The 19136-nt window shown below is 33.8% G+C and overlaps 6 protein-coding genes across 10 annotated transcripts; 3 read left to right on the top strand and 3 right to left on the bottom strand.

Annotated features, from left to right (window-relative positions):
- Positions 1 to 206: 206 nt before the first annotated feature.
- LOC143346216 (U3 small nucleolar ribonucleoprotein IMP4) lies at positions 207 to 1718 on the top strand. The gene is made up of 2 exons (XM_076774120.1): positions 207 to 489; positions 588 to 1718. The coding sequence occupies exon 2, from the start codon at positions 635 to 637 to the stop codon at positions 1568 to 1570; it is 936 nt and encodes a 311-aa protein (XP_076630235.1). The 5' UTR covers positions 207 to 489; positions 588 to 634; the 3' UTR covers positions 1571 to 1718.
- Positions 1719 to 1874: 156 nt separating this feature from the next.
- LOC143346798 (uncharacterized) lies at positions 1875 to 4627 on the top strand. Of its 4 annotated transcripts, none has more exons than XM_076775280.1 (5): positions 1875 to 2142; positions 2836 to 3374; positions 3432 to 3507; positions 3593 to 3778; positions 4053 to 4627. In XM_076775280.1, the coding sequence occupies exons 1-5, from the start codon at positions 2019 to 2021 to the stop codon at positions 4463 to 4465; spliced, it is 1338 nt and encodes a 445-aa protein (XP_076631395.1). In that variant the 5' UTR covers positions 1875 to 2018; the 3' UTR covers positions 4466 to 4627. The 4 variants fall into 4 exon arrangements, with proteins under 4 accessions (XP_076631395.1, XP_076631396.1, XP_076631398.1 ...); XM_076775281.1 differs by having other exon boundaries at positions 2842 to 3374; positions 4053 to 4626; XM_076775283.1 differs by having other exon boundaries at positions 2118 to 2238; positions 2842 to 3374; positions 4053 to 4626.
- LOC143346795 (glycine dehydrogenase (decarboxylating), mitochondrial) lies at positions 4618 to 9030 on the bottom strand. Its single transcript, XM_076775273.1, has 10 exons — positions 8584 to 9030; positions 8436 to 8514; positions 7805 to 7940; positions 7343 to 7733; positions 6745 to 7265; positions 6403 to 6682; positions 5682 to 6331; positions 5155 to 5618; positions 4939 to 5084; positions 4618 to 4869 (listed from the first exon to the last, which is right to left on the bottom strand). The coding sequence occupies exons 1-10, from the start codon at positions 8785 to 8787 to the stop codon at positions 4759 to 4761; spliced, it is 2982 nt and encodes a 993-aa protein (XP_076631388.1). The 5' UTR covers positions 8788 to 9030; the 3' UTR covers positions 4618 to 4758.
- A 107-nt stretch (positions 9031 to 9137) lies between these two features.
- Pont (RuvB-like helicase pontin) lies at positions 9138 to 10961 on the bottom strand. Its single transcript, XM_076775279.1, has 3 exons — positions 10747 to 10961; positions 10001 to 10676; positions 9138 to 9842 (listed from the first exon to the last, which is right to left on the bottom strand). Exons 1-3 carry the CDS (start codon positions 10885 to 10887, stop codon positions 9289 to 9291), a joined length of 1371 nt encoding a protein of 456 aa, XP_076631394.1. The 5' UTR covers positions 10888 to 10961; the 3' UTR covers positions 9138 to 9288.
- Positions 10962 to 11648: 687 nt separating this feature from the next.
- Nup160 (nuclear pore complex protein Nup160) lies at positions 11649 to 18438 on the top strand. Of its 2 annotated transcripts, XM_076775272.1 has the most exons (11): positions 11649 to 12166; positions 12402 to 12715; positions 12794 to 12923; positions 12987 to 13513; positions 13592 to 14874; positions 14943 to 15164; positions 15249 to 15931; positions 16007 to 16689; positions 16752 to 16991; positions 17080 to 17183; positions 17857 to 18438. In XM_076775272.1, exons 1-10 carry the CDS (start codon positions 12082 to 12084, stop codon positions 17179 to 17181), a joined length of 4269 nt encoding a protein of 1422 aa, XP_076631387.1. In that variant the 5' UTR covers positions 11649 to 12081; the 3' UTR covers positions 17182 to 17183; positions 17857 to 18438. The 2 variants fall into 2 exon arrangements, with proteins under 2 accessions (XP_076631387.1, XP_076631385.1); XM_076775270.1 differs by lacking the exon at positions 17857 to 18438 and having other exon boundaries at positions 17080 to 17206.
- Positions 17383 to 19005, bottom strand: LOC143346800 (uncharacterized). Its single transcript, XM_076775286.1, has 3 exons — positions 18729 to 19005; positions 17604 to 17692; positions 17383 to 17496 (listed from the first exon to the last, which is right to left on the bottom strand). Exons 1-3 carry the CDS (start codon positions 18742 to 18744, stop codon positions 17383 to 17385), a joined length of 219 nt encoding a protein of 72 aa, XP_076631401.1. The 5' UTR covers positions 18745 to 19005.
- Positions 19006 to 19136: the final 131 nt, after the last annotated feature.

Raw genomic sequence — 19136 nt, 5'->3', positions numbered from 1 at the left:
GCATAATATGCATTACAACGTAACATACATTAACTTGAAATTATACACGTCGGTCTATTTAATAAACTTAGTCCAAACTGTATTTTTATAATAAAAAAAATGCACAGCTGTACGAACAAGTGCAGTACCATCTACGGCAGAACGCCCAAGTTTGTCGAGAAATAATTCGTTGTCCTCGACGCTAGATAGTGCGTCAAGTATGTTTGATTAAAAGATATTCTCGATTATTATTATAGAGTTGAAACCAGTTACGACTTCTCTCTACTCTGAGGTGGTTTGGACATAATTAAAATTTATGAATAATATATTTTTATATTAATGTTCCAAGTTTTCAATATAATTCTGCAGTCTTATAAAAATCAAACGATTGAAACTGCATGTATGCATTAATCGTGTAACATTGTGGTTGTAACTCATTTGTTCCTCAATAACTGTTTTATTCGTAAGAATTAATAACAATTTACTAATTTTATACTATCAAACATATAGGTATGTAACTATGTAATAAACATATACACAGTAGTCTGTGAACAGGTGCTTGTTAATATAACCTATAATTGTCTGTTACAATTTTTTCGTTGTTACAGAATAAAAAGATTGTTGTAAAAATAGTAATACATATTGAAAGGCAAAAATGTTGCGAAGACAAGCGCGGCTTCGTAGAGAATATCTCTATAGAAAATCAGTTCAAGATAAATTAAAAAGCATACAAGAAAAGAAAGAGAAACTGAGACGTAGTTTGGAGGAAAATATACCAATACATCCAGATCTGAGGAAAGACGCGTTGCAGATACATAAAAAATTAGAATGGGAAGATGCGGGTCCAGAACTAGCTGTAAGTATGGGAACAGAGATGGGAGGAACTTTAGGCTCTCACGAAGATGACGAATATCGATGGGCTGGAGTAGAAGATCCAAAAATTGTGATTACAACGTCTCGTGATCCAAGTTCTAGATTGAAAATGTTTGTCAAGGAATTACGTTTAATATTTCCTAATTCTCAAAGAATGAATCGAGGAAATTATGAAATGAAACAACTTATACATGCCTGTCGTGCAAATGATGTTACAGATTTTATAATTGTTCATGAACACAGAGGTATACCTGATTCTCTTATCATTTGTCATCTGCCATATGGCCCTACAGCATACTTCACAATGTCAGATGTCATTATGAGGCACGATATACCCAATATTGGAACAATGTCAGAACAATATCCTCATCTCATTTTTCACAATTTCAAAACAAAGTTGGGTGATCGAGTTATGAGTATTTTAAAATACTTGTTCCCTGTACCAAAAGAAGATAGTAAAAGAATAATCACTTTTGCTAATCACGACGATTATGTATCTTTCCGACATCATACTTATAAGAAAATCAATGGGAAGGATATTGAATTGACAGAAGTTGGACCCAGATTTCAGTTGAAATTATATGAAATTAAATTAGGAACTTTAGATGCTGAAACAGCTGCGGATACTGAATGGGCTCTGAGGCCCTACATGAACACTACCCACAAGCGAAGGTTTTTATCTAACGAAAATGGATGGCAACAGGAAGATGATATTTAACTTTTCAATACTTAAATAATTCGAATAAATTTTATAACATTGTAAATAATAAATTTGTACACCAAATGTTGCAACCTTATCTATTTTGATCTGTAGACTAAATCGTCTATTTATAACATTAACAAAAAAATAAACATAATCAATGCTAACAATATATATTAGTCATATTACTAAATTATTCATTTAATTCTATTGTATGAATAAAAAAATGTTCATCGAGATAGTGTAGATATTTTGAAATTTCGCGCGTTTCACAACGGATGCGTGTATAAGATGCGCGGTGATGTCGTCTGGTTTTCTTCATGGCAGTTGTTTTTAAAAATGTCATACAAATAAAACGAACAAGTTTAGTCAAGAAACGAAAGAGTTTGTTTGTGTTAAAAAAGTAGCGAAAATTTTATCAGATGTGCTTGTCCTGGGAAGAAAGCAAGAAGTTCACTGTTCCGTGATGCAAACCAATATTCGTAAGCCCGCGAAATCGGAGAAGACGCCACGGCGCAAGAAGCTCATCACGGAGCAACAGAGCGACGCTATGGATATGTTCGTAACACCGAAACGTCAGAAAAGTGACGGTGAGATTAGCATTTATTTCATAAGAAAAAATGTTTGGTAGATCAGTTGCTTGTATTGCTCGTGTCCGCTTGCAGTATTCCGCATGATTTGTGCGCGTACGTAGTAAATTTGTCGATTTCCTTGGCAATATTTTAGTCTAAGCTGCGGTTGGGTTACTAGCGCTTTTGTTCGTAGCGGAAAATCGTCGAACTAACGATGTGTACAATCCATTCGTGGTTAGATATTTGATATTTGATAAATTTGATTGAACGAACACGTTCCTATGATAAAATGAAAATGTAATTTAAAAAAATGTCATTCAATTAAATTGCATTCAAATTAATCGCACTATACGTCGTGTTTATTTCAAATTATTGTATATTCATATATTTGACGCATACAAGGAATTCTGTGTTTGCATTTGAACATGAAATTTTTCGTCTAACGCATAAACGCGTCCACAAGATGTAATTGATTATCATATTCGATTATATGAAACGCTAGATGTATTTTGATCAATATGAGAACATGAATGAAGCGTAATGAACTACGTTTGGATGTCCACACACCCTTGGCGTACAGTATGTTTATATATAATGCGTAGACAAATTGATCTTGAATCCCCCTTCAGTGTGAGAGTGGTAGTTAACTGTTACAAATTATTTTGGTCCCTTTCTCTTTCTTGGCAAGGTGCAGTCCGCTTTATCTTTCAGATCTAGAGGTCACGGGTATCTCCCGCAGTGGCCGTGTGAGAAAGAAATCTTCCAAACTCGTTGACTTTGAATCGCCAGACGATTTTACGGATAACAAATATAAACGCCAAAAAGCTCAGCAATTACAAACTCAACAATTGTTGGACAGATATGACACCCAACATATGTCACCCAGTCAATCGATACAACATGGAAGCGGTGGACAGCAGAGGAAAAATTCTAGTTCTAGTTCTGGACAACAAAGAATCAAAACTGAGACATTGTCGGATAATGAGGGACAGTCGTCAGGATCAGAATCCGATGATCCCACTGGGCTAAATGAAGATGAGCGATATAGTATGGATTCTGGGAGCGACGATGATGTAGATCCTCTTATGATAGATGATAGAGAAGCAGGATTTAGAAAACTTGAACCACCTGGCCAAGAAACACCTTCTCAAGCTAATAGTTTATATATGCTTGAGAAATGTAAGAAAAAACTAATTATCAAAGATGGCAAGATAATAGGTAGAATGAAGGCACAACGAAAAGACAAAGGGGTATGTATAAATAAAAGTTACTAAGGGGATTATCTTACAATTCAGTAATATTTTCAGAAAACAAGATTTACTGCATACATGTTGTGGGCTAAAGAAATTAGGCAGGAACTACTAGAGCAATGTCCTTATATGGGTATATAAGCTTCTCGTGTTTCTTCATACTATGATCAAATTAGCAAATAATGCTAATGTTATTCGTGAAATGTTGCTTTTTATAGATTTTGCAGCAATTTCTAAACGGTTAGGAGAACTGTGGGCTACAGTACCAAATCTGGAAAAATATAACTGGCGCAGACGCGCGAAACGCTTGGCAGCAAAGCCTCATTCTTTACCTCCAAGTAAAGATGAGCCTGTTTGGAAAATGCCGCCGCCCGCTTCGCGAAAAAAATTCATTAATAAAATTGGTGGGTTTGTTTGTTCTCAAGTATACATCATTTTTTACGAGTATGTCACTAAAGTTATGTGGTAGTTCGTTCATCCTAATTTGCTTCTCGTGCACGCGTATTAGTCAAAAATTGATCAGACAAAATATTTTGTTTTTATGCCTATAAATTATTTGGTAGATGTTTCATTCTCATTTGTTTTGTAATGCATGCATCTCGTTTAGAGGTAGGCGAAATCAAACAACCTAACGACAATAGAGCATTTTATGGTATTCTTTTATTTCTTGCATTGCAGGTAATGGAAAAGAGCAAAAACCTGCCACATCAAAAAAAACTATTCAACTAGGTCTACCATCCGTTGTAGGAAATGTTCCGGTGTCGCCACCATCAAATCGAACCGGAAAAGATTTGGTTAACGAACCGATGATAGGCACGGGTATGTACAAAGTTGTCGGGACACAACCTATTGATGTAGCAGCCCATCTAAAACTTCTTGGTGAAAGTTTAACAATTATTGGTGAACGGTTGAAAGAACATGACGGACAAATTGCTGTTTCGGGCAGTCTGTCGGTTCTGCTGGACTCTTTACTTTGTGCTCTGGGTCCCTTAATCTGCCTAACACAACAGGTGCCAGAAACTAATGGAGCTAAACATGAAACACTTTCGCAAATGCTCGACAATATTGCGTATCTTATGCCAGGTTTGTAATATATGTACAAAATATTGACAAAGTACTCTGTAAGGAATACTGTATATATAACTATTGAATGGACACTGATATAGCCATTAAGTTATCAAATTGATAAATAATAAAAATGAAACAAACGCCTTTCTTTGTTAAAGAGGAAGAATTCAGAACATTAAGATCGAATCTTTGTTATATTTTATCTGCTTGTAAAAGTATAATATTTTATATAAATAATATGTTTGTACAAAAATTATAATAAATATTTAAATAGTTCCATTATAACTAACTGTACACGATGAATAAGTACAAACGCTTACTGGTCTGGTAAAATGGGGGGACATGTACAGAATAGATTTTTGTCGCCATATATATCGTCTATTCTTCCAACACTTGGCCAAATCTTATTACTTCCTTTCACGAATGACTACAATATAAATAAGGACACGGTTTGTTTGTTTATTTCTTCGTATTTAAGTGTATTTAAAATACTTACAGACGGGAATGCTGCTAATTCCCGTGAATATGGTCGGTCCCATGTACTCGATATTACTTGTTCTTGAGTGTGTGGTGCCATTTTTAAAGGATTCTTAACAATGTCTAATTTTCCATTTTCAATATCACTAATTTCTTGCCTTATAGCTGCAAAATGAAACACAAACTTGTCGACTATTGTTTAAAAAGTAACATCAGTGAGAAATGGTAATCTTACAAATAAATGCATTGCAAAATCTATCCAATTCTCCCTTGTCTTCGGATTCCGTTGGTTCGATCATTAACGTGCCTGCTACAGGCCAGCTCATCGTCGGTGCGTGAAAGCCATAATCCATCAATCTTTTCGCTATATCTGCAGCCTCAATATTTGCCGTTTTCTTAAAATCCCTTACATCCAAGATAAATTCATGGGCTACTAATTCCGTATTTCCTTTGTACAAGGTCTTGTAAAATTTTTCTAATCTTTTACTCATATAATTGGCATTGAGAATAGCAACTTGCGTAGCCTTTCTTAATCCCTTAGGACCCATCATCTTAATATAAGCCCATGAAATTGGTAAAATAGCCGATGAACCGAAAGGAGCTGCCGACACTGTGCCAGATTGTTTTACATTATTATTGCCATTACCCGAGCAATTAATTATAGGATGAGTTGGAAGGAAAGGTGTAAGATGCCGTTTACTGTAAACGAAAAACATTATTTTCATTGCTATAACTCTAAAATGTCTGGCTAACACTACTCACACTCCAATAGGCCCCATTCCAGGTCCTCCACCTCCGTGAGGTATACAAAACGTTTTATGCAAGTTTAAGTGTGAAACGTCGCTGCCATAATCACCTGGCCGACACAATCCAACTTGAGCGTTCATATTAGCACCATCTAGATACACTTGACCTCCAGCCTGATGAACCATAAAACAAATATCACTAATCGTCTCTTCGAACACACCATTTGTCGATGGATACGTTATCATCAAACAAGACAATGTTTCTCGGTATTTGTCAATTATTTCCGTTAAATGTGCAATATTCACGGAACCGTCCTTTTGTACCAGAATAGGCTTTACTTGCATACCGGCCATCTGAGCAGAGGCAGGATTTGTACCGTGGGCAGAGATAGGAATCAAGCACACTCGTCGATGTTTATTTCCATTAGACTCATGGTAGCATTGTATGGCCCTTAAGCCAGCATATTCTCCTTGAGCTCCACTATTTGGTTGAAAACTTATGTTGTCATAACCAGTTATGGCACAAAGATCCTCCTCGAGTTCTGCAAATAACTGTTGGTATCCTTTGGCTTGCTCGATAGGAGCGAAAGGATGAATATCCGTGAAACCTGGTAGACTACAAGGCATCATTTCTGTTGTGGAGTTCAGTTTCATTGTACAGGATCCCTGTTGGCATAGAGTTGCAAATATAATTTGTTGTTAATGGCTATTAATGTTAATATATACGAATAATTTACCAATGGTATCATGCTATGCACAAGGGACACGTCTTTATTTTCCAAAGACTTCATATATCGAACTATTCTTGTTTCAGAACGATGATTATTAAATACAGGATGTTGCAAAAACGGTGTAGTGCGAACAAAATCTGACTTATTCAGATTTCTATCCATATAAAATTCGTTCTGACATACATCTTCGACTGTTACGTTCGCGGAAAATATTTTATAGATATCATTTACATCTTGTACTGTAGTGGTTTCATCCAAAGATATACCAACCCCATCATCATAATACCTGAAGAAATTACCACTCATCAAATAATCAGAAAAACATTTAAATATTCAGCAATTAATTACCTGAAGTTTATTTTAAACGCAGTCGCATTTTCTTTTATATTTTTTATAGGCGCCTTAGGCAGTACTTTTATTGTATCAAAGAAGTACTCGTTTTCTATTTTATTCCCAGCATTCTCCAAACCTTTGGCAAGAGTTAGAGTCAAGTTATGCACTCTATTTGCTATGTTCTTTATTCCATTAGATCCATGGTACACTGCATACATTGCTGACATGTTTGCTAGCAATGCTTGCGCAGTACAAATATTGCTAGTAGCTTTGTCTCTTCTAATGTGCTGTTCGCGTGTTTGAAGGGCTAAACGATACGCGTCTTGGCCGTTCGCATCTTTCGTAACACCAATCATTCTACCAGGCATCAAGCGCACCAAGTTTTGCCGACACGCAAAAAATCCAGCGTGAGGACCTCCGTATCCAAGCGGTACACCAAAGCGTTGACTAGTTCCGACACATATGTCAGCTCCAAATTCACTTGGAGGCCGAAGTATTGCTAAAGCGAGCAAATCAGTAGCTACGCAAACAAGTGTCTGCAACAGAACAAATCAGCTTTACTTCGATATTAATTTTATTTGTTTAAAAATTTTTAATCTTCGTATATACATACACCATCTGCGTGTGCTTTCTTCACAATATCTTCAAACGCGTAAATAGATCCAATTGTATCTGGATATTGTACAAGTATTCCAGCGATATCCTTCGCGCTGGTGTCAATTTGAAAAACATTACCAATTTCTAAAGTGAGACCCAAAGAAGTAGCACGTGTAGCAATCACGCTAATCGTCTGAGGATGAACTTTATCCGAAACAAACAACTTTTTCCTTTTATTGCTTCTATAAGCGAGGGCTAGAGCTTCTGCTGCAGCTGTGCCTTCGTCCAAGAGAGATGCATTTGCTACTTCCATTCCTGTTAAATCGCATATCATTGTTTGATAATTCAGTAGACCTTCAAGTCTACCCTGTGAAATCTCTGGCTGGTATGGTGTATATTGTGTTGTCCTACAACGAAATTAAAGTGGTCACTATAATGTCGTAAAATTTTTGATAAATTAGGGTCTAATTCGAATTACCATCCTGGATTTTCAAATATATTTCTCAAGATGGTGTGAGGAACACAACAATTGTAGTATCCCATGCCAATATATGAACGCCATATATCGTTCTTTAAAGAAATGTTTGTGATCCTTTTCAATAATTCATACTCGGCTAAAACAAAGCTAATTTCATGTAATTGGTAAAAAAAAGTATAGAATAAAGTAACTTGACAATAAACAGTGGTATAGTCTTAGATTTCTACTTTACAAAATCACGTGAATACCAATCTAAACGCACGAGTGACCGCTGACCTAAGATACGTATTACAAATAACAAAAGGTCATCTGATATATTTATACTATACGGAAAAAGGAACTATGTTTTCAAAAGTAAAAGTTTATTTAAACACTTCAACTACCAAGTGCTTAATTTATAAAAAAAACTTGCAGTGCAAAACAATCTTAATGATATTTTGAAGATATTTTTATTTAAACGTGTTTGATTCAATACCAAAGGGTTATCGCTTCTCACATGTTCGTTATCAAAAGTCTCGTGACTTTACACGTTTCTGCATAAGATTCTTTCCTTTCAACTGTTTCAATACATTATTTCAAACATTCTTACTTATATTAATGTTTTATATAAACTTATTATAATTTTACTTACTAATTGGCTCTTCAATTTTTAATTCCTCCTTATAAAAAATTTTAGCTGGAATGGCTGCTTTTGTTAATTCTTCCAAACTCTATAAAATTGTAATAACTGTACTAAATTTACGATACATTTTTTCTTTTAAATAAGTATAGAATATTACGTTATAACCAATTGTTTTCAACATTTCTAATTGATCCTCTTCTCGCGGTCCAATGTGTCTAACTTGAAACTCATCTTTTTGTGGAAATAGTTTCTCAATACTTCCTGTCCGTGTATTGCTTATTGTTAATCGACGTGCGTATTGAATGACACCATGTTTAATTAATAATTTTGAAGACTTCATCATTTCCAATATATGCAACATGATCAATTATAAATTCTAAGTTCTAAGTAACAATATGTATTTAAAAAATTTAAATATAGATTACACTCCTAATGTTAGAATTAAACACTATAATCACTTAGATCCTTGAAAACTAAGTAGCATATTGGAGTAGAGGGAGATTTTATACCCCAAGACTTATCATCTGATGATGTCACACTGTTGATTACAGCTTGAACTTTTGTAACCCTGAATTGTAAAATATTTTAGACAATATTGAGAAACTACCTTCGCACGTGTTTCATTTTAATGCATTAAGAGGATATTGAATAAATTGTAAGTTATACAAATATCATTAAACGATAAATAGTTTTAAAATGAAAACTAACGTGTAGAGTTCATAAAAATGTAATTTTATTTATAAAACTTAAATTAGACCAGCTAGAGAAATATAAATATAATGAAACTATACATGGCTCGATACTTAAACTATATCATAAGGAAATTGATAAACAGTTTGTTACATAACAATCAATCGAATGTTTATTTCATATATTTATCTTTATTTTGTGTAAGAATTTTGGCAGAGGACTTTGCATCTAAGAAAAGCGATCCCACTTCCTTGACGTCTTCTTTTTTAACGATTGTTCTCTCATTTACTTTTGCTGTTAATGCAGCAGGTGTTAAAAGTTGTACGACGTATCTGAGGGTTGTTTTTGTTCCTAGTTCGCCAAGGGTAGCCAAAGCTTCGTCTTCGATTTGCAATCCTTCTGTCATAGCTCTTAACTTAACTATTTGTTCTATTTCTGCTCTGGAGTATGGAAGTGTTCGTATAATGAGTAACCTATCTAAAAGATCAAGAGGTATTCCATGAGGAGATACAATATCTTCTGTTCCCCTAATTACACAGCGTCCCCGATTTGTAGCAAAAATAACTATAGGGGCAATGGCACTTTCCAGTGCACGATGAAGATAAGTGAATGTTTCTATGTCTAACATGTGCACCTCGTCTATAAACAGAACTCCTGGTACTAGTTCTGCAATTCCTTGGTCAATGTATTTATTTACTACTTTGTTTATTTCCTTACGTAATTTATCTGCAACAAATAATTCATCAAATTTCACATTAAATTGAAATGTCAGGTATCTGAATCTCGGGTCGGAACCTGGAACCAAGTTGGTCCCAACTCTATCCTAAATAAAATTCCTAACCCAATCCAAACTCAAAATCTAGAGTATTCATCTACCTAATTACCTGTAATTTCTGTTTTCTTAGGTTTCATTAATTGACCCATCATGGACATAATATCTTGGCCACCTTGTGGCTTGGCATTAGCAACATCTAAATCATGTAATGTTACATCCTGAATTACTTCTTTCTTCTTGTGCACATCACCTTTAGGTAAAGGGACATATTCCTCTGCTTCTAAATCAAACTCTGTAGCAAAATTATCACTTCTGCCTTGTCTTTTCACAGCACCATTGTTTGCTTCGATGTAAATCACATCTCCTGTTTCTACCTTCTCTTTCTGCAGAGACTCATATATGGCAGGATCCAACTTTAACTGTTTTGTACCTTTAGCAGTTTTAAGTCCAATAACCACATGAGACACTGTTTTCCCATATCCACCCATTGGATTTTCTGTTTCAACGGGAGTCAATTCTGTCACTTCTCCTTCATATACTTCTTTAGTTTCTTTAATTCTCAGACCAATAGCTCGTCTAAAGTTCTCCATAAGGACTTCTGTTTTCTTTATCTCAGAACTATAGACTTCTGAGCCCACCATAGGACAGAATGGTACTTTGTTGCCTAACTCTTGAGCAATGGCAAGCGCAATTGCAGTTTTCCCTGTACCGGGTGGGCCAGCTAATAATACTGCTCGACCAGCCATCTTCTTAGATTTTATCATATCAACCACTATCCCAGCAGCCTAAAACATTTTTGTATTATTATTTAATTCATCATTTTTATTGTGTTTATTACATATACAAGATTCTAACCTCGCGAGCCATTTCCTGACCGACGAGGCCTGCCGCAGTCTGTATTGCTATCCCATTTTCATCAAGGCCTAAACCTTTTATATGCGTGTGAGCTGAAATTCTTTGAGTCTTGGCAGTACTTTTTACTTCTTCGATCTTCATTCTTTTAAATTTCAACGAAACGTTCAGTACCCGCTATATCACGAACACGATATCATATAGATACAGTGCAGCCATTGATAACACATACACCCCCACCACTGCTACCTGGTTACCATGGAAATGTGGTTTACTCTACGCTGACGCGTAAAAACTGTTTCTAATTGGTCGAGTTCAAATTTCTAAAGCCACGACAATCGAAATTCTAATCGAAAGCTCTTCCTTTCACCGATTAATGTAAATAACAGTTACTAGCGAATATAAAAATATTTTGTAAATGTAACGAGAATAACATAATTAAGGCATCGATAGAAAATGTTTTATAAAATATGTACCAAACAAAAGATCGATAATAATTTTGTGAAAAAGGATTATTGTTAGCCCTATGAAGTTCACGGGTATTTTGATACATTTTTTCTACGACAGATGTCTCATACATTTATCATTTTCCCGAAAGTCCTTAACCAGTAGTCAGTTTCTATATAAGTAGATTTCATCACGTATGATACTAGGGTTCGGTTCATTCTGGGATGTAATTTAGAGAGCCTAAATTCATTTCAGAATTTTTTAGCCCTTGAATAGCAAAGTCTCTCTATAGCCCTAGATATGTGATTGTGTTGACCCATCTTTTGCAATCAAATTTTTCATACGAAACTATACTACATGCAAGTAGCCTTACCTACTACTACCTTATATCATTCCCTCTTTCTCTTTATAAGAACTAATAATACAATCTTTAATGAGTCCCGGCATCCTCTGATTGAAAACGAAATTGTATTCGCAAAAATGTAGTTTTCTTTGTCTTATTTATACGCAGCGTACATAAGGATAAAAGAGACAGATTGCGACTGCGCGACATGTGGATACACAGTTTTACAATGTCAAGCATGACAATAAATAAATATTCTCTTCATTAAATTTTCTTCATTTATTTTTATTTATTTTTTGATCATTAATTTAGATATGTTTTGCAAAGGATATATCATCGTATTTCTAAATTATAACCTATAGCATTGCTTCCGTTGCGATTATCATAAAAACGATCGAAGGCGCCAAAGTGCGAAACGTGAAGCGTTACTGGTACATACACTGTACGCCGTAATGTTAACATTCGGTGCCCGCTAAATTTTAGAGCGGCATTGTAATGTGATTTAAAAGATAAATTGACATAGTGATCATTTAAAAATATAGTGGAATATGGAAGAATTTCCATTAGGATACCGAGAAGTTGTACCGGATCAGACAGTATCGGAAAAATGGAATGTAATCACGTTAAACACAGGTGAGTGATCATAACCTTTTTGTATTAGCTGTATGAATGAAAATGTTCAAGAACTGTGTAAAGTAAAAGTTTTTTATTGGTTTTGCAACAATCAACGTTTTTTGCTCTTAAGGATTTATATTATTTAAAGTGTAAATTGTCAACTTTTCGTAAAAATGTTTCTAACCTTACTTTGTATTTTTTTTTAAATTCTAACGATTTATACCATGTGATTCAATATATCGTTGCTTTGTAGGAGGAAGTCAAAGTACATTAGAAGATATAAAAGTGCCAGAAAGAACTGGTGGATATTCCTACAAGGATTGCTCAAAATTTTTTACTCGCAATCGTTTTATTTATTGGCGCATTTCACACAATGTACTTGAATTAGTTGAACACAGTTTAGATATTAATTTGACTAACTGTAGAGTAAGATACAAATTTACCGATACACCAATTTTGGATGGTATTTCAATACATGAAACAGCTAATACAGTTATTATATTAGTAGTAACTGTTTCTAGTGTTCATAAACTAACGTTTCCTCATCCTGAAAGAATTTATAAAAATGTAAGCAACCTTTGAAAATATCAAATAAGAATATGCAATGCTTGTGGTTATTATACAATGAACTCATATGTTTCAAAGGAACATTCGCTAAGTACATACAAGGATCTAGGTGTACAATCAATATTCAATGATGCATCTGCACAAAGTATGAAGAAAACAAAAGAGGAACCTCATATGTTTCATGTAATTACAAGTGCAGGAACTACAAGTAAGTAAATAATATTTTAAATGTAACGTTTGTGATACTCAAATTATTTGTATTTTTTCACAGATTCTCCAGTGCCTCATGCAGCTGCATCATGGTTTATACCACCCCAAGAAGCACTATTTGCTCTTGCTTATAATTCAGGAACTATACTTCTCTTGAAATTAGATATTAAGACTGGTCTAGTACATACTATCGAATTAAAGCAAGATTCAATTGTGCCAAGATTTCTCAGTGGCATAGCAACTGCTTTCAGAGGTCGTAATTCTGAAGCTCATGTGGCTACGTCCTTAGTAATACATAATTGCGGAAGTGATACGTATTTGTTCGCTTTGTGTCGCGAGGGTAATATTCGTATGTGGTCCTGTAATAAAACTCAATGCATAGCTGTGACTGATGCAACAATTGATAATCGTATTGCATCTCAGGGTGCACAGGGTCATATGATGAGAAAAGCATTAGGTCCTGATAATGTATTATATTTGGGGATTTTTTTAAAATTTAGTACTAGGTGCGAATTTTGTATTTTAAAACCAGTTCAGAATAATGGCATATTTAAATTCGAGAGATTATATACAAGATTTGCACAAGATGTAAGTATCTTTCATATCCGTTACTATTATATTACTGATATGCATTAGTTCGTAAAAAATTTTTATCGACACTTGCAGCAACATTTAGTCGACTTTTCTTTCACAACTACTCAATTGTGGGCAGTATGGAGAACTACTGATATGGATACTGTTGAAGTCACACACGCACAAATATCCTTAAATGGTGCACGCGTTAATTCTGAATGGGAAACAACGATTTTAGAGCAAACACCAGACAGAGATAACATTCTCAGTGATCTCGACACTAACCTTAACCCTAGACGTACATATATTAATTACATCTTCCATCCTGGGAAATTTTCGTTGGCCGATATCACAAAGGCATTGAATATCCATAGGAGGCCCAACAAAATTGTCAGGACTCCCAAGAAGACCCTTACTTGTCAAAGGAGCACAGAAGACAAAATTTTTTCTCTCGATGAATTAAAAAAACGTGTGTGTATTGCAGTGGAAGCAATGATACAAGCTGAAGTTGTGGATTATGAGCTTATGGATGAAGATTACTTGAAAATTGCCAATCGCTGTTGGTCAAAATTTTATTCCTATGTCATACAGTATCATGCCAATGGTACCAGACCTGTAGGACTTTTATTACTACCAAGCGTTTACGGAGTGATTCTACTTAAAAAATCTTCATTCTCGCTTTTAAGACCAATGGAAGCTTTGGAATATTTGATGTTCTGCAATGAGAAATCGTATATGTCTCGGTTCAAAACTACGCCCGTTTTATCACAAGACGAAGATATATGTCAAGACCTGATTACGCTGATGTCGGTATTAGTATTGTTAGAGGAACAATTGTCCGAGGAAACTAAAATGGTGATAAAGAAAGAATTATATCATTTAAAAAGTCCAGACACCATTATAGATGAATTATTGTCGAAGTTGATGCTAGAGTCAGAAGAACCTATTAGTAATTTTATTACGCATCATCCAAGTTGCCACAGATTATCAAATATTAGAGATATATCCAGTGCCATAGCGATGTTGTTGGAAGCATTAACGTACGACTTTGGTCAACCAAATAAGTTACAACTTAATGAAGATCATGATGCTTCAAAAATGTTACCTAACATAAATCACTTTTTTGATAGTCAATTGGGAATCTCAGCAATATCGAAGAGTGTGGCCCAAATAACGCAGTTGAGATTTTCAATCTGTAGAAATCTTTTAATTTTACAACAAATGATACTCTTACGACCAGAGTTGTTTGATTCGCGGTCATTACATTCCATAAAATCATCATTAGCACCCAGAACAGTAGTATTAACGCAAGCTTATTATGTTGTAACATGGATATGCGAGTCCACGGCACTACCAACACTCGCGCAATCGTTGCTGTAAGACAACTTTTCTTTCTTATGTGTGTGTACACTTAACAGTTTGAATTTATTACAAATATTTTTAGAGACTCCAATATACGACGTCTAACGTTGTTGAAACTTGTTGATTCGAGAATAAACGTGGGATTCAGGAACCATCAATCATCGTCGTTGTTAGAATTATTTATACAAAGTAACGGTGCGAAACATGCTCACAATTTGATGGTTCATACAAATTTGGATGCAACTACTTTGGTATCGTGGCATTACGGCATGCTAACACATATTACCCTCATCGCACAACTTATGTATCCTTTCTTAAAAACATTTGCCAGTTTACACAGTTTTTGAACACAAGATGTTTATGCGTTTCCTTAATAAAAATCAAACAGATGGCCAAGATCTGGAAACTTTATTTTCCCCGAATGGTTATTATCTAGTTGCCAATTCTTAGTCGTTCAAGAATATGTGAGACTTTTGAATACATGGTGCGAATGGAACAGCGCGTCAAGGAAATTTATATTGGCAGTTGCGTTGCTTGAAATGGGAGAAGCGCAAAAAGCTTGTGATCATTTCCTACGAGCTTCTGGGGGAATTTTGACTGATCCATTTCTAATTGACACCTTACTCAAGTCTAACGAATCATTGGATAGTAATTCGTTAATTCAATACTATCTAAAAGTCATCAAACTGTTTGAGGAATATAATGCTGCTGATTGTATTATAGAACTCGCTGAAACAGCTATATTAATGGCTGACAAAAACGATCCTAATTTACCAACACTCCATTCTATAGTGTTTACACAATATTTGAACCTGGGTCACCACACCGAGGCTTACAACTGTCTAAATTCAAACCCAGATACTGCACGTAGAGTGGATTGTTTAAGACAATTAGTAGTAACTTTATTCGAGAGAAAAAAGTTGATAGATTTAATTTCATTTCCATATGTGGATATGTATGAAGATCTTGAAAGAATAGTAGAGGGTAGAGCCCGGAGCATGGATCTTATGGAAAATAATTATTACAATTTCTTGTACAGTTTTCACATAAATAAAGGAAACATGCGTAAAGGTAGTGCTTTAATCTATTATAAATTTAATAGTTAAAAATTATTTATACAACAATTTACTTGATTATTTCTTTTAGCTGCTTCTGTAATGTATGAACAAGCTATGCGTTTAAGCCAGGAATCACAATCTGTTCCTATTGTATCAAGGCAAGCTCACTGTTTATTAGCGTGCATTAATGCATTGCACCTTGTATCAGATAAATATAGATGGATTGTTAGACCTGTTATCGATCAAAATTATCCAGAGGAACTAAAGTATCAAGATTCACATACAAGGGGTGGCACTTGCAAAATAAAGAAGCAGGTCGAAGTTCTTGAATTAAGCGACATAAAGAAGGAATATTATGTAGTAGACGCCAGATTGAAAATATCGAAAATAAATTCAGAATTACACATCGTCGCGCACGCTGGTCCCTCAGAACTGATCATTATTTTGTCGACTATTGGTTTATACACGACAGCATTACATCTCTGTGATCAATTTAAAATCAATAAAAGTTCGGTACTTGAAAGTCTGACCTTGCAGTGTATACGATTATGTCGGAGGGAAGATTCAAATGCTTGGGACTGGCTTATTCAAAATGACATATTTGACATTGGCTTATCTAATACAAATATTACAAATACTGCTTGGAAATTATTGGAGCATTTAACGTTAAAACACGAAAAAGACGGATCTAGTGAATTGCATAAAGCGGTTTCCAAAAAGTTACTTCAAGAAGGAGCATTTATACCTCAATGGTTATTAATGTCGTATAAGGTAAATAATTTGAAAACTGATAATCGTATTTATATTTTAAAGCAATTTTTTATACGTTGCAGAAACGAAATGCTGCGGAGCTTCTCCGTCTCATGTTAAACACTGGTAGAATATTAGAAGCTGGCAATTTAGCAGTTGAATACATTAATGCAGTTTTAGGCACTGGTAAAGAACATTTTGGACTTGAAACATATTTGACATCCGTAGCTCCAGCAGTTTGGTTACCATTCAATACATTAGAAGTACTTTTGTATGAATTGAAAGAAACTAGTACTAGCACAAACAATAAAATTTTTTCTGAGGTAACATATCAATTTTCTGTTCTTATAGAATACTGTTCTATGTTGTATAGCATAAATATGTTAATAGAAAAGTTAATATTGATTTCAGGGTTACCAAAAGTTGCAAGAAGCATTAAATGCCTATGAACAGAAAGTAATAAGGGTATCAGAGGATATGATTAAAATAAAATTAAATAACAAGAAACGCTAGCAGTAAGTGAAGCTGTTGTATTAATAAACATTATATTAAAGTTACACATTTGACACAAAAATATTTTCTTTTATCACTATAAAAAAGAAGTATATATGTTATAAAAATATTTAATACGTATGTACATATGTGTTCTTATATCAGTGATAATAGAAAAGATAAAATGATGCATCGTGTCCGTGATAATGACATTAGAATGTATCAAGCGTAAATTGGTTCATGATAGATTGATAACAATGCCGCAAATATAAGAGTAATACCAAAAATTAACATGACAATCGCCACGACCATTTGTGGGCATCTTTTGAATAAAATCTGAAATTATTATGAATTTAAATTTATATCCCAAAAAAAATATTTTCTAACGAATATATGATAATAATGATTTATAATATTGCAATTGTGAAATTGCGAGAAATTACCATTAAAAGAAGCACCAGAACAAGTATGAAAATTATTCCAACAGGTAGAAAAAAAGATGCTGTCCAATAATGTCTCTGTATTTCGGGATCTAAAGATGATTACAACACATGATAACAAAACAAATAATCTAGAAGCAAATTTTGTAAACTATGCAATTACATTTTACAATCGAATACGCTAATGAGTTTTACTACACTTCATAGGTGGATACAAGAGTTCTTCTTATAATGAACTAATCGATTATAATTACAGAATCAAGAAGACTTTATGTATCTACAAATTGTAATCTACCTACGAACCAGTTTCCTGCAATGTACATATTTATCATAATAATCTAAATTCGCTATTGTTGCGTGCTCAAAACTTTTGATACAAATTCAACAAGGAAAGTAGATTTGATTTTATACAATTGTTATCTAATAGAAATGTTTTGAACATACAATAAAAAGAAAACTGTTATTTATAATATGATTTATAAGTGCCAACAGCAATAAGTTTTGTCTTGCACATTTCAGATTTTGTTAGAACATATTTAGGGATAAAGGATTATCAACTATGCGTCATAAATTGATTAAAAAATTAACTTCAACTCAATTTAATTGAATTCTTGTTCTAATATTTTTATATTCATAATATTGATTATTTGTACCTTACCCCTATTGTCTAACAATGTCTATGACGTTCATTTTCATTTTCCTTTCTAATTTGTTGCCATGTTCCATAGTTTTAATAAGTTACTAAGAAATAAAACAATGCCAATTCATCGTAATTATTACCTATCCACCATAGAATAAAATGTTTTGATATCATTTATATGAGACTATATTTAACACAGTGACTACAATATACTCTGATTTTAATAAACTGGTGTTTTTATTTATAGTATCTTACTGTATATTACAGTATATCTAAATCTTTGACAAAGAAAATTATTTTAACACATCAGAAACACCTGTTTATAAGTGTACATATGTTGACACTGTATGTAAGTGAGAATTTAAATTTATATGAGCTACCTAAAGGATTTATCATTAGAGTTACATCGTGTACATGATATTATTTCTAATTTATTTCCTTCAACTTATAAACGAACAAACACAATAAAATACTCCTGTAACACTTACCCCAAATCATGAACATTGTTGCATGCTGACTCCAACTGTTTAATAATTCAATCACTTATATTTAAAGTTGGTTCAGAAGCTTAAGAGTGCCTTTTAATTCTACATTTAATTTGTATTGTCATTGCAAGAACAATTAAACCGAAATTAGCTACATTTTTTTAATTTATATTTACAAAATGAGATAATAGAATTAAAGAGTTTCATCTTGTATGATCACTGATCAAAATTTTTGAGCATTTTTCAAATTTTAGATAAATTAACGTTTTGTTGCAAATTTTGTTTTTACATATAAAAACGACTTTACTTAGATACAAATTGTAATCATATCGTAAATATTTCGTAGAATTTAAATATTTAATAGATTGGTGTTAGCCATTTTTATTCCTATGAAGGTTTAGTAAACTCTAA

The sequence above is a fragment of the Colletes latitarsis genome, chromosome 10 (assembly GCF_051014445.1).
Source record: "Colletes latitarsis isolate SP2378_abdomen chromosome 10, iyColLati1, whole genome shotgun sequence".
Classification (NCBI taxonomy): Eukaryota; Metazoa; Arthropoda; class Insecta; order Hymenoptera; family Colletidae; genus Colletes; species Colletes latitarsis.
This window is presented reverse-complemented; position numbering and strand designations above follow the sequence as displayed.

What these genes read in the sequence shown, in the direction of transcription:
- LOC143346800 (XM_076775286.1), bottom strand. An exon ending in TTCTGGTGCTTCTTTTAATG is followed by an intron (nt 17,497 to 17,603) that starts GTAATTTCTCGC and finishes TAATAATTTCAG; the next exon opens with ATTTTATTCAAAAGATGCCC.
- Pont (XM_076775279.1), bottom strand. Translation starts at nt 10,887, where the DNA reads ATGAAGATCGAAGAAGTAAAAAGTACTGCCAAGACTCAAAGAATTTCA. An exon ending in GTCAGGAAATGGCTCGCGAG is followed by an intron (nt 10,677 to 10,746) that starts GTTAGAATCTTG and finishes AAAATGTTTTAG; the next exon opens with GCTGCTGGGATAGTGGTTGA. An exon ending in TAAGAAAACAGAAATTACAG is followed by an intron (nt 9,843 to 10,000) that starts GTAATTAGGTAG and finishes TATTTGTTGCAG; the next exon opens with ATAAATTACGTAAGGAAATA.
- LOC143346795 (XM_076775273.1), bottom strand. Translation starts at nt 8,787, where the DNA reads ATGTTGCATATATTGGAAATGATGAAGTCTTCAAAATTATTAATTAAA. An exon ending in TGCATAGCATGATACCATTG is followed by an intron (nt 6,332 to 6,402) that starts GTAAATTATTCG and finishes CTATGCCAACAG; the next exon opens with GGATCCTGTACAATGAAACT. An exon ending in GGAATGGGGCCTATTGGAGT is followed by an intron (nt 5,619 to 5,681) that starts GTGAGTAGTGTT and finishes TTTCGTTTACAG; the next exon opens with TAAACGGCATCTTACACCTT.
- Nup160 (XM_076775272.1), top strand. Translation starts at nt 12,082, where the DNA reads ATGGAAGAATTTCCATTAGGATACCGAGAAGTTGTACCGGATCAGACA. An exon ending in CTGAAAGAATTTATAAAAAT is followed by an intron (nt 12,716 to 12,793) that starts GTAAGCAACCTT and finishes TATGTTTCAAAG; the next exon opens with GAACATTCGCTAAGTACATA. An exon ending in ACCCTCATCGCACAACTTAT is followed by an intron (nt 15,165 to 15,248) that starts GTATCCTTTCTT and finishes AAAATCAAACAG; the next exon opens with ATGGCCAAGATCTGGAAACT.
- LOC143346798 (XM_076775280.1), top strand. Translation starts at nt 2,019, where the DNA reads ATGCAAACCAATATTCGTAAGCCCGCGAAATCGGAGAAGACGCCACGG. An exon ending in CACAACGAAAAGACAAAGGG is followed by an intron (nt 3,375 to 3,431) that starts GTATGTATAAAT and finishes TAATATTTTCAG; the next exon opens with AAAACAAGATTTACTGCATA. An exon ending in AGAGCAATGTCCTTATATGG is followed by an intron (nt 3,508 to 3,592) that starts GTATATAAGCTT and finishes TGCTTTTTATAG; the next exon opens with ATTTTGCAGCAATTTCTAAA.
- LOC143346216 (XM_076774120.1), top strand. Translation starts at nt 635, where the DNA reads ATGTTGCGAAGACAAGCGCGGCTTCGTAGAGAATATCTCTATAGAAAA.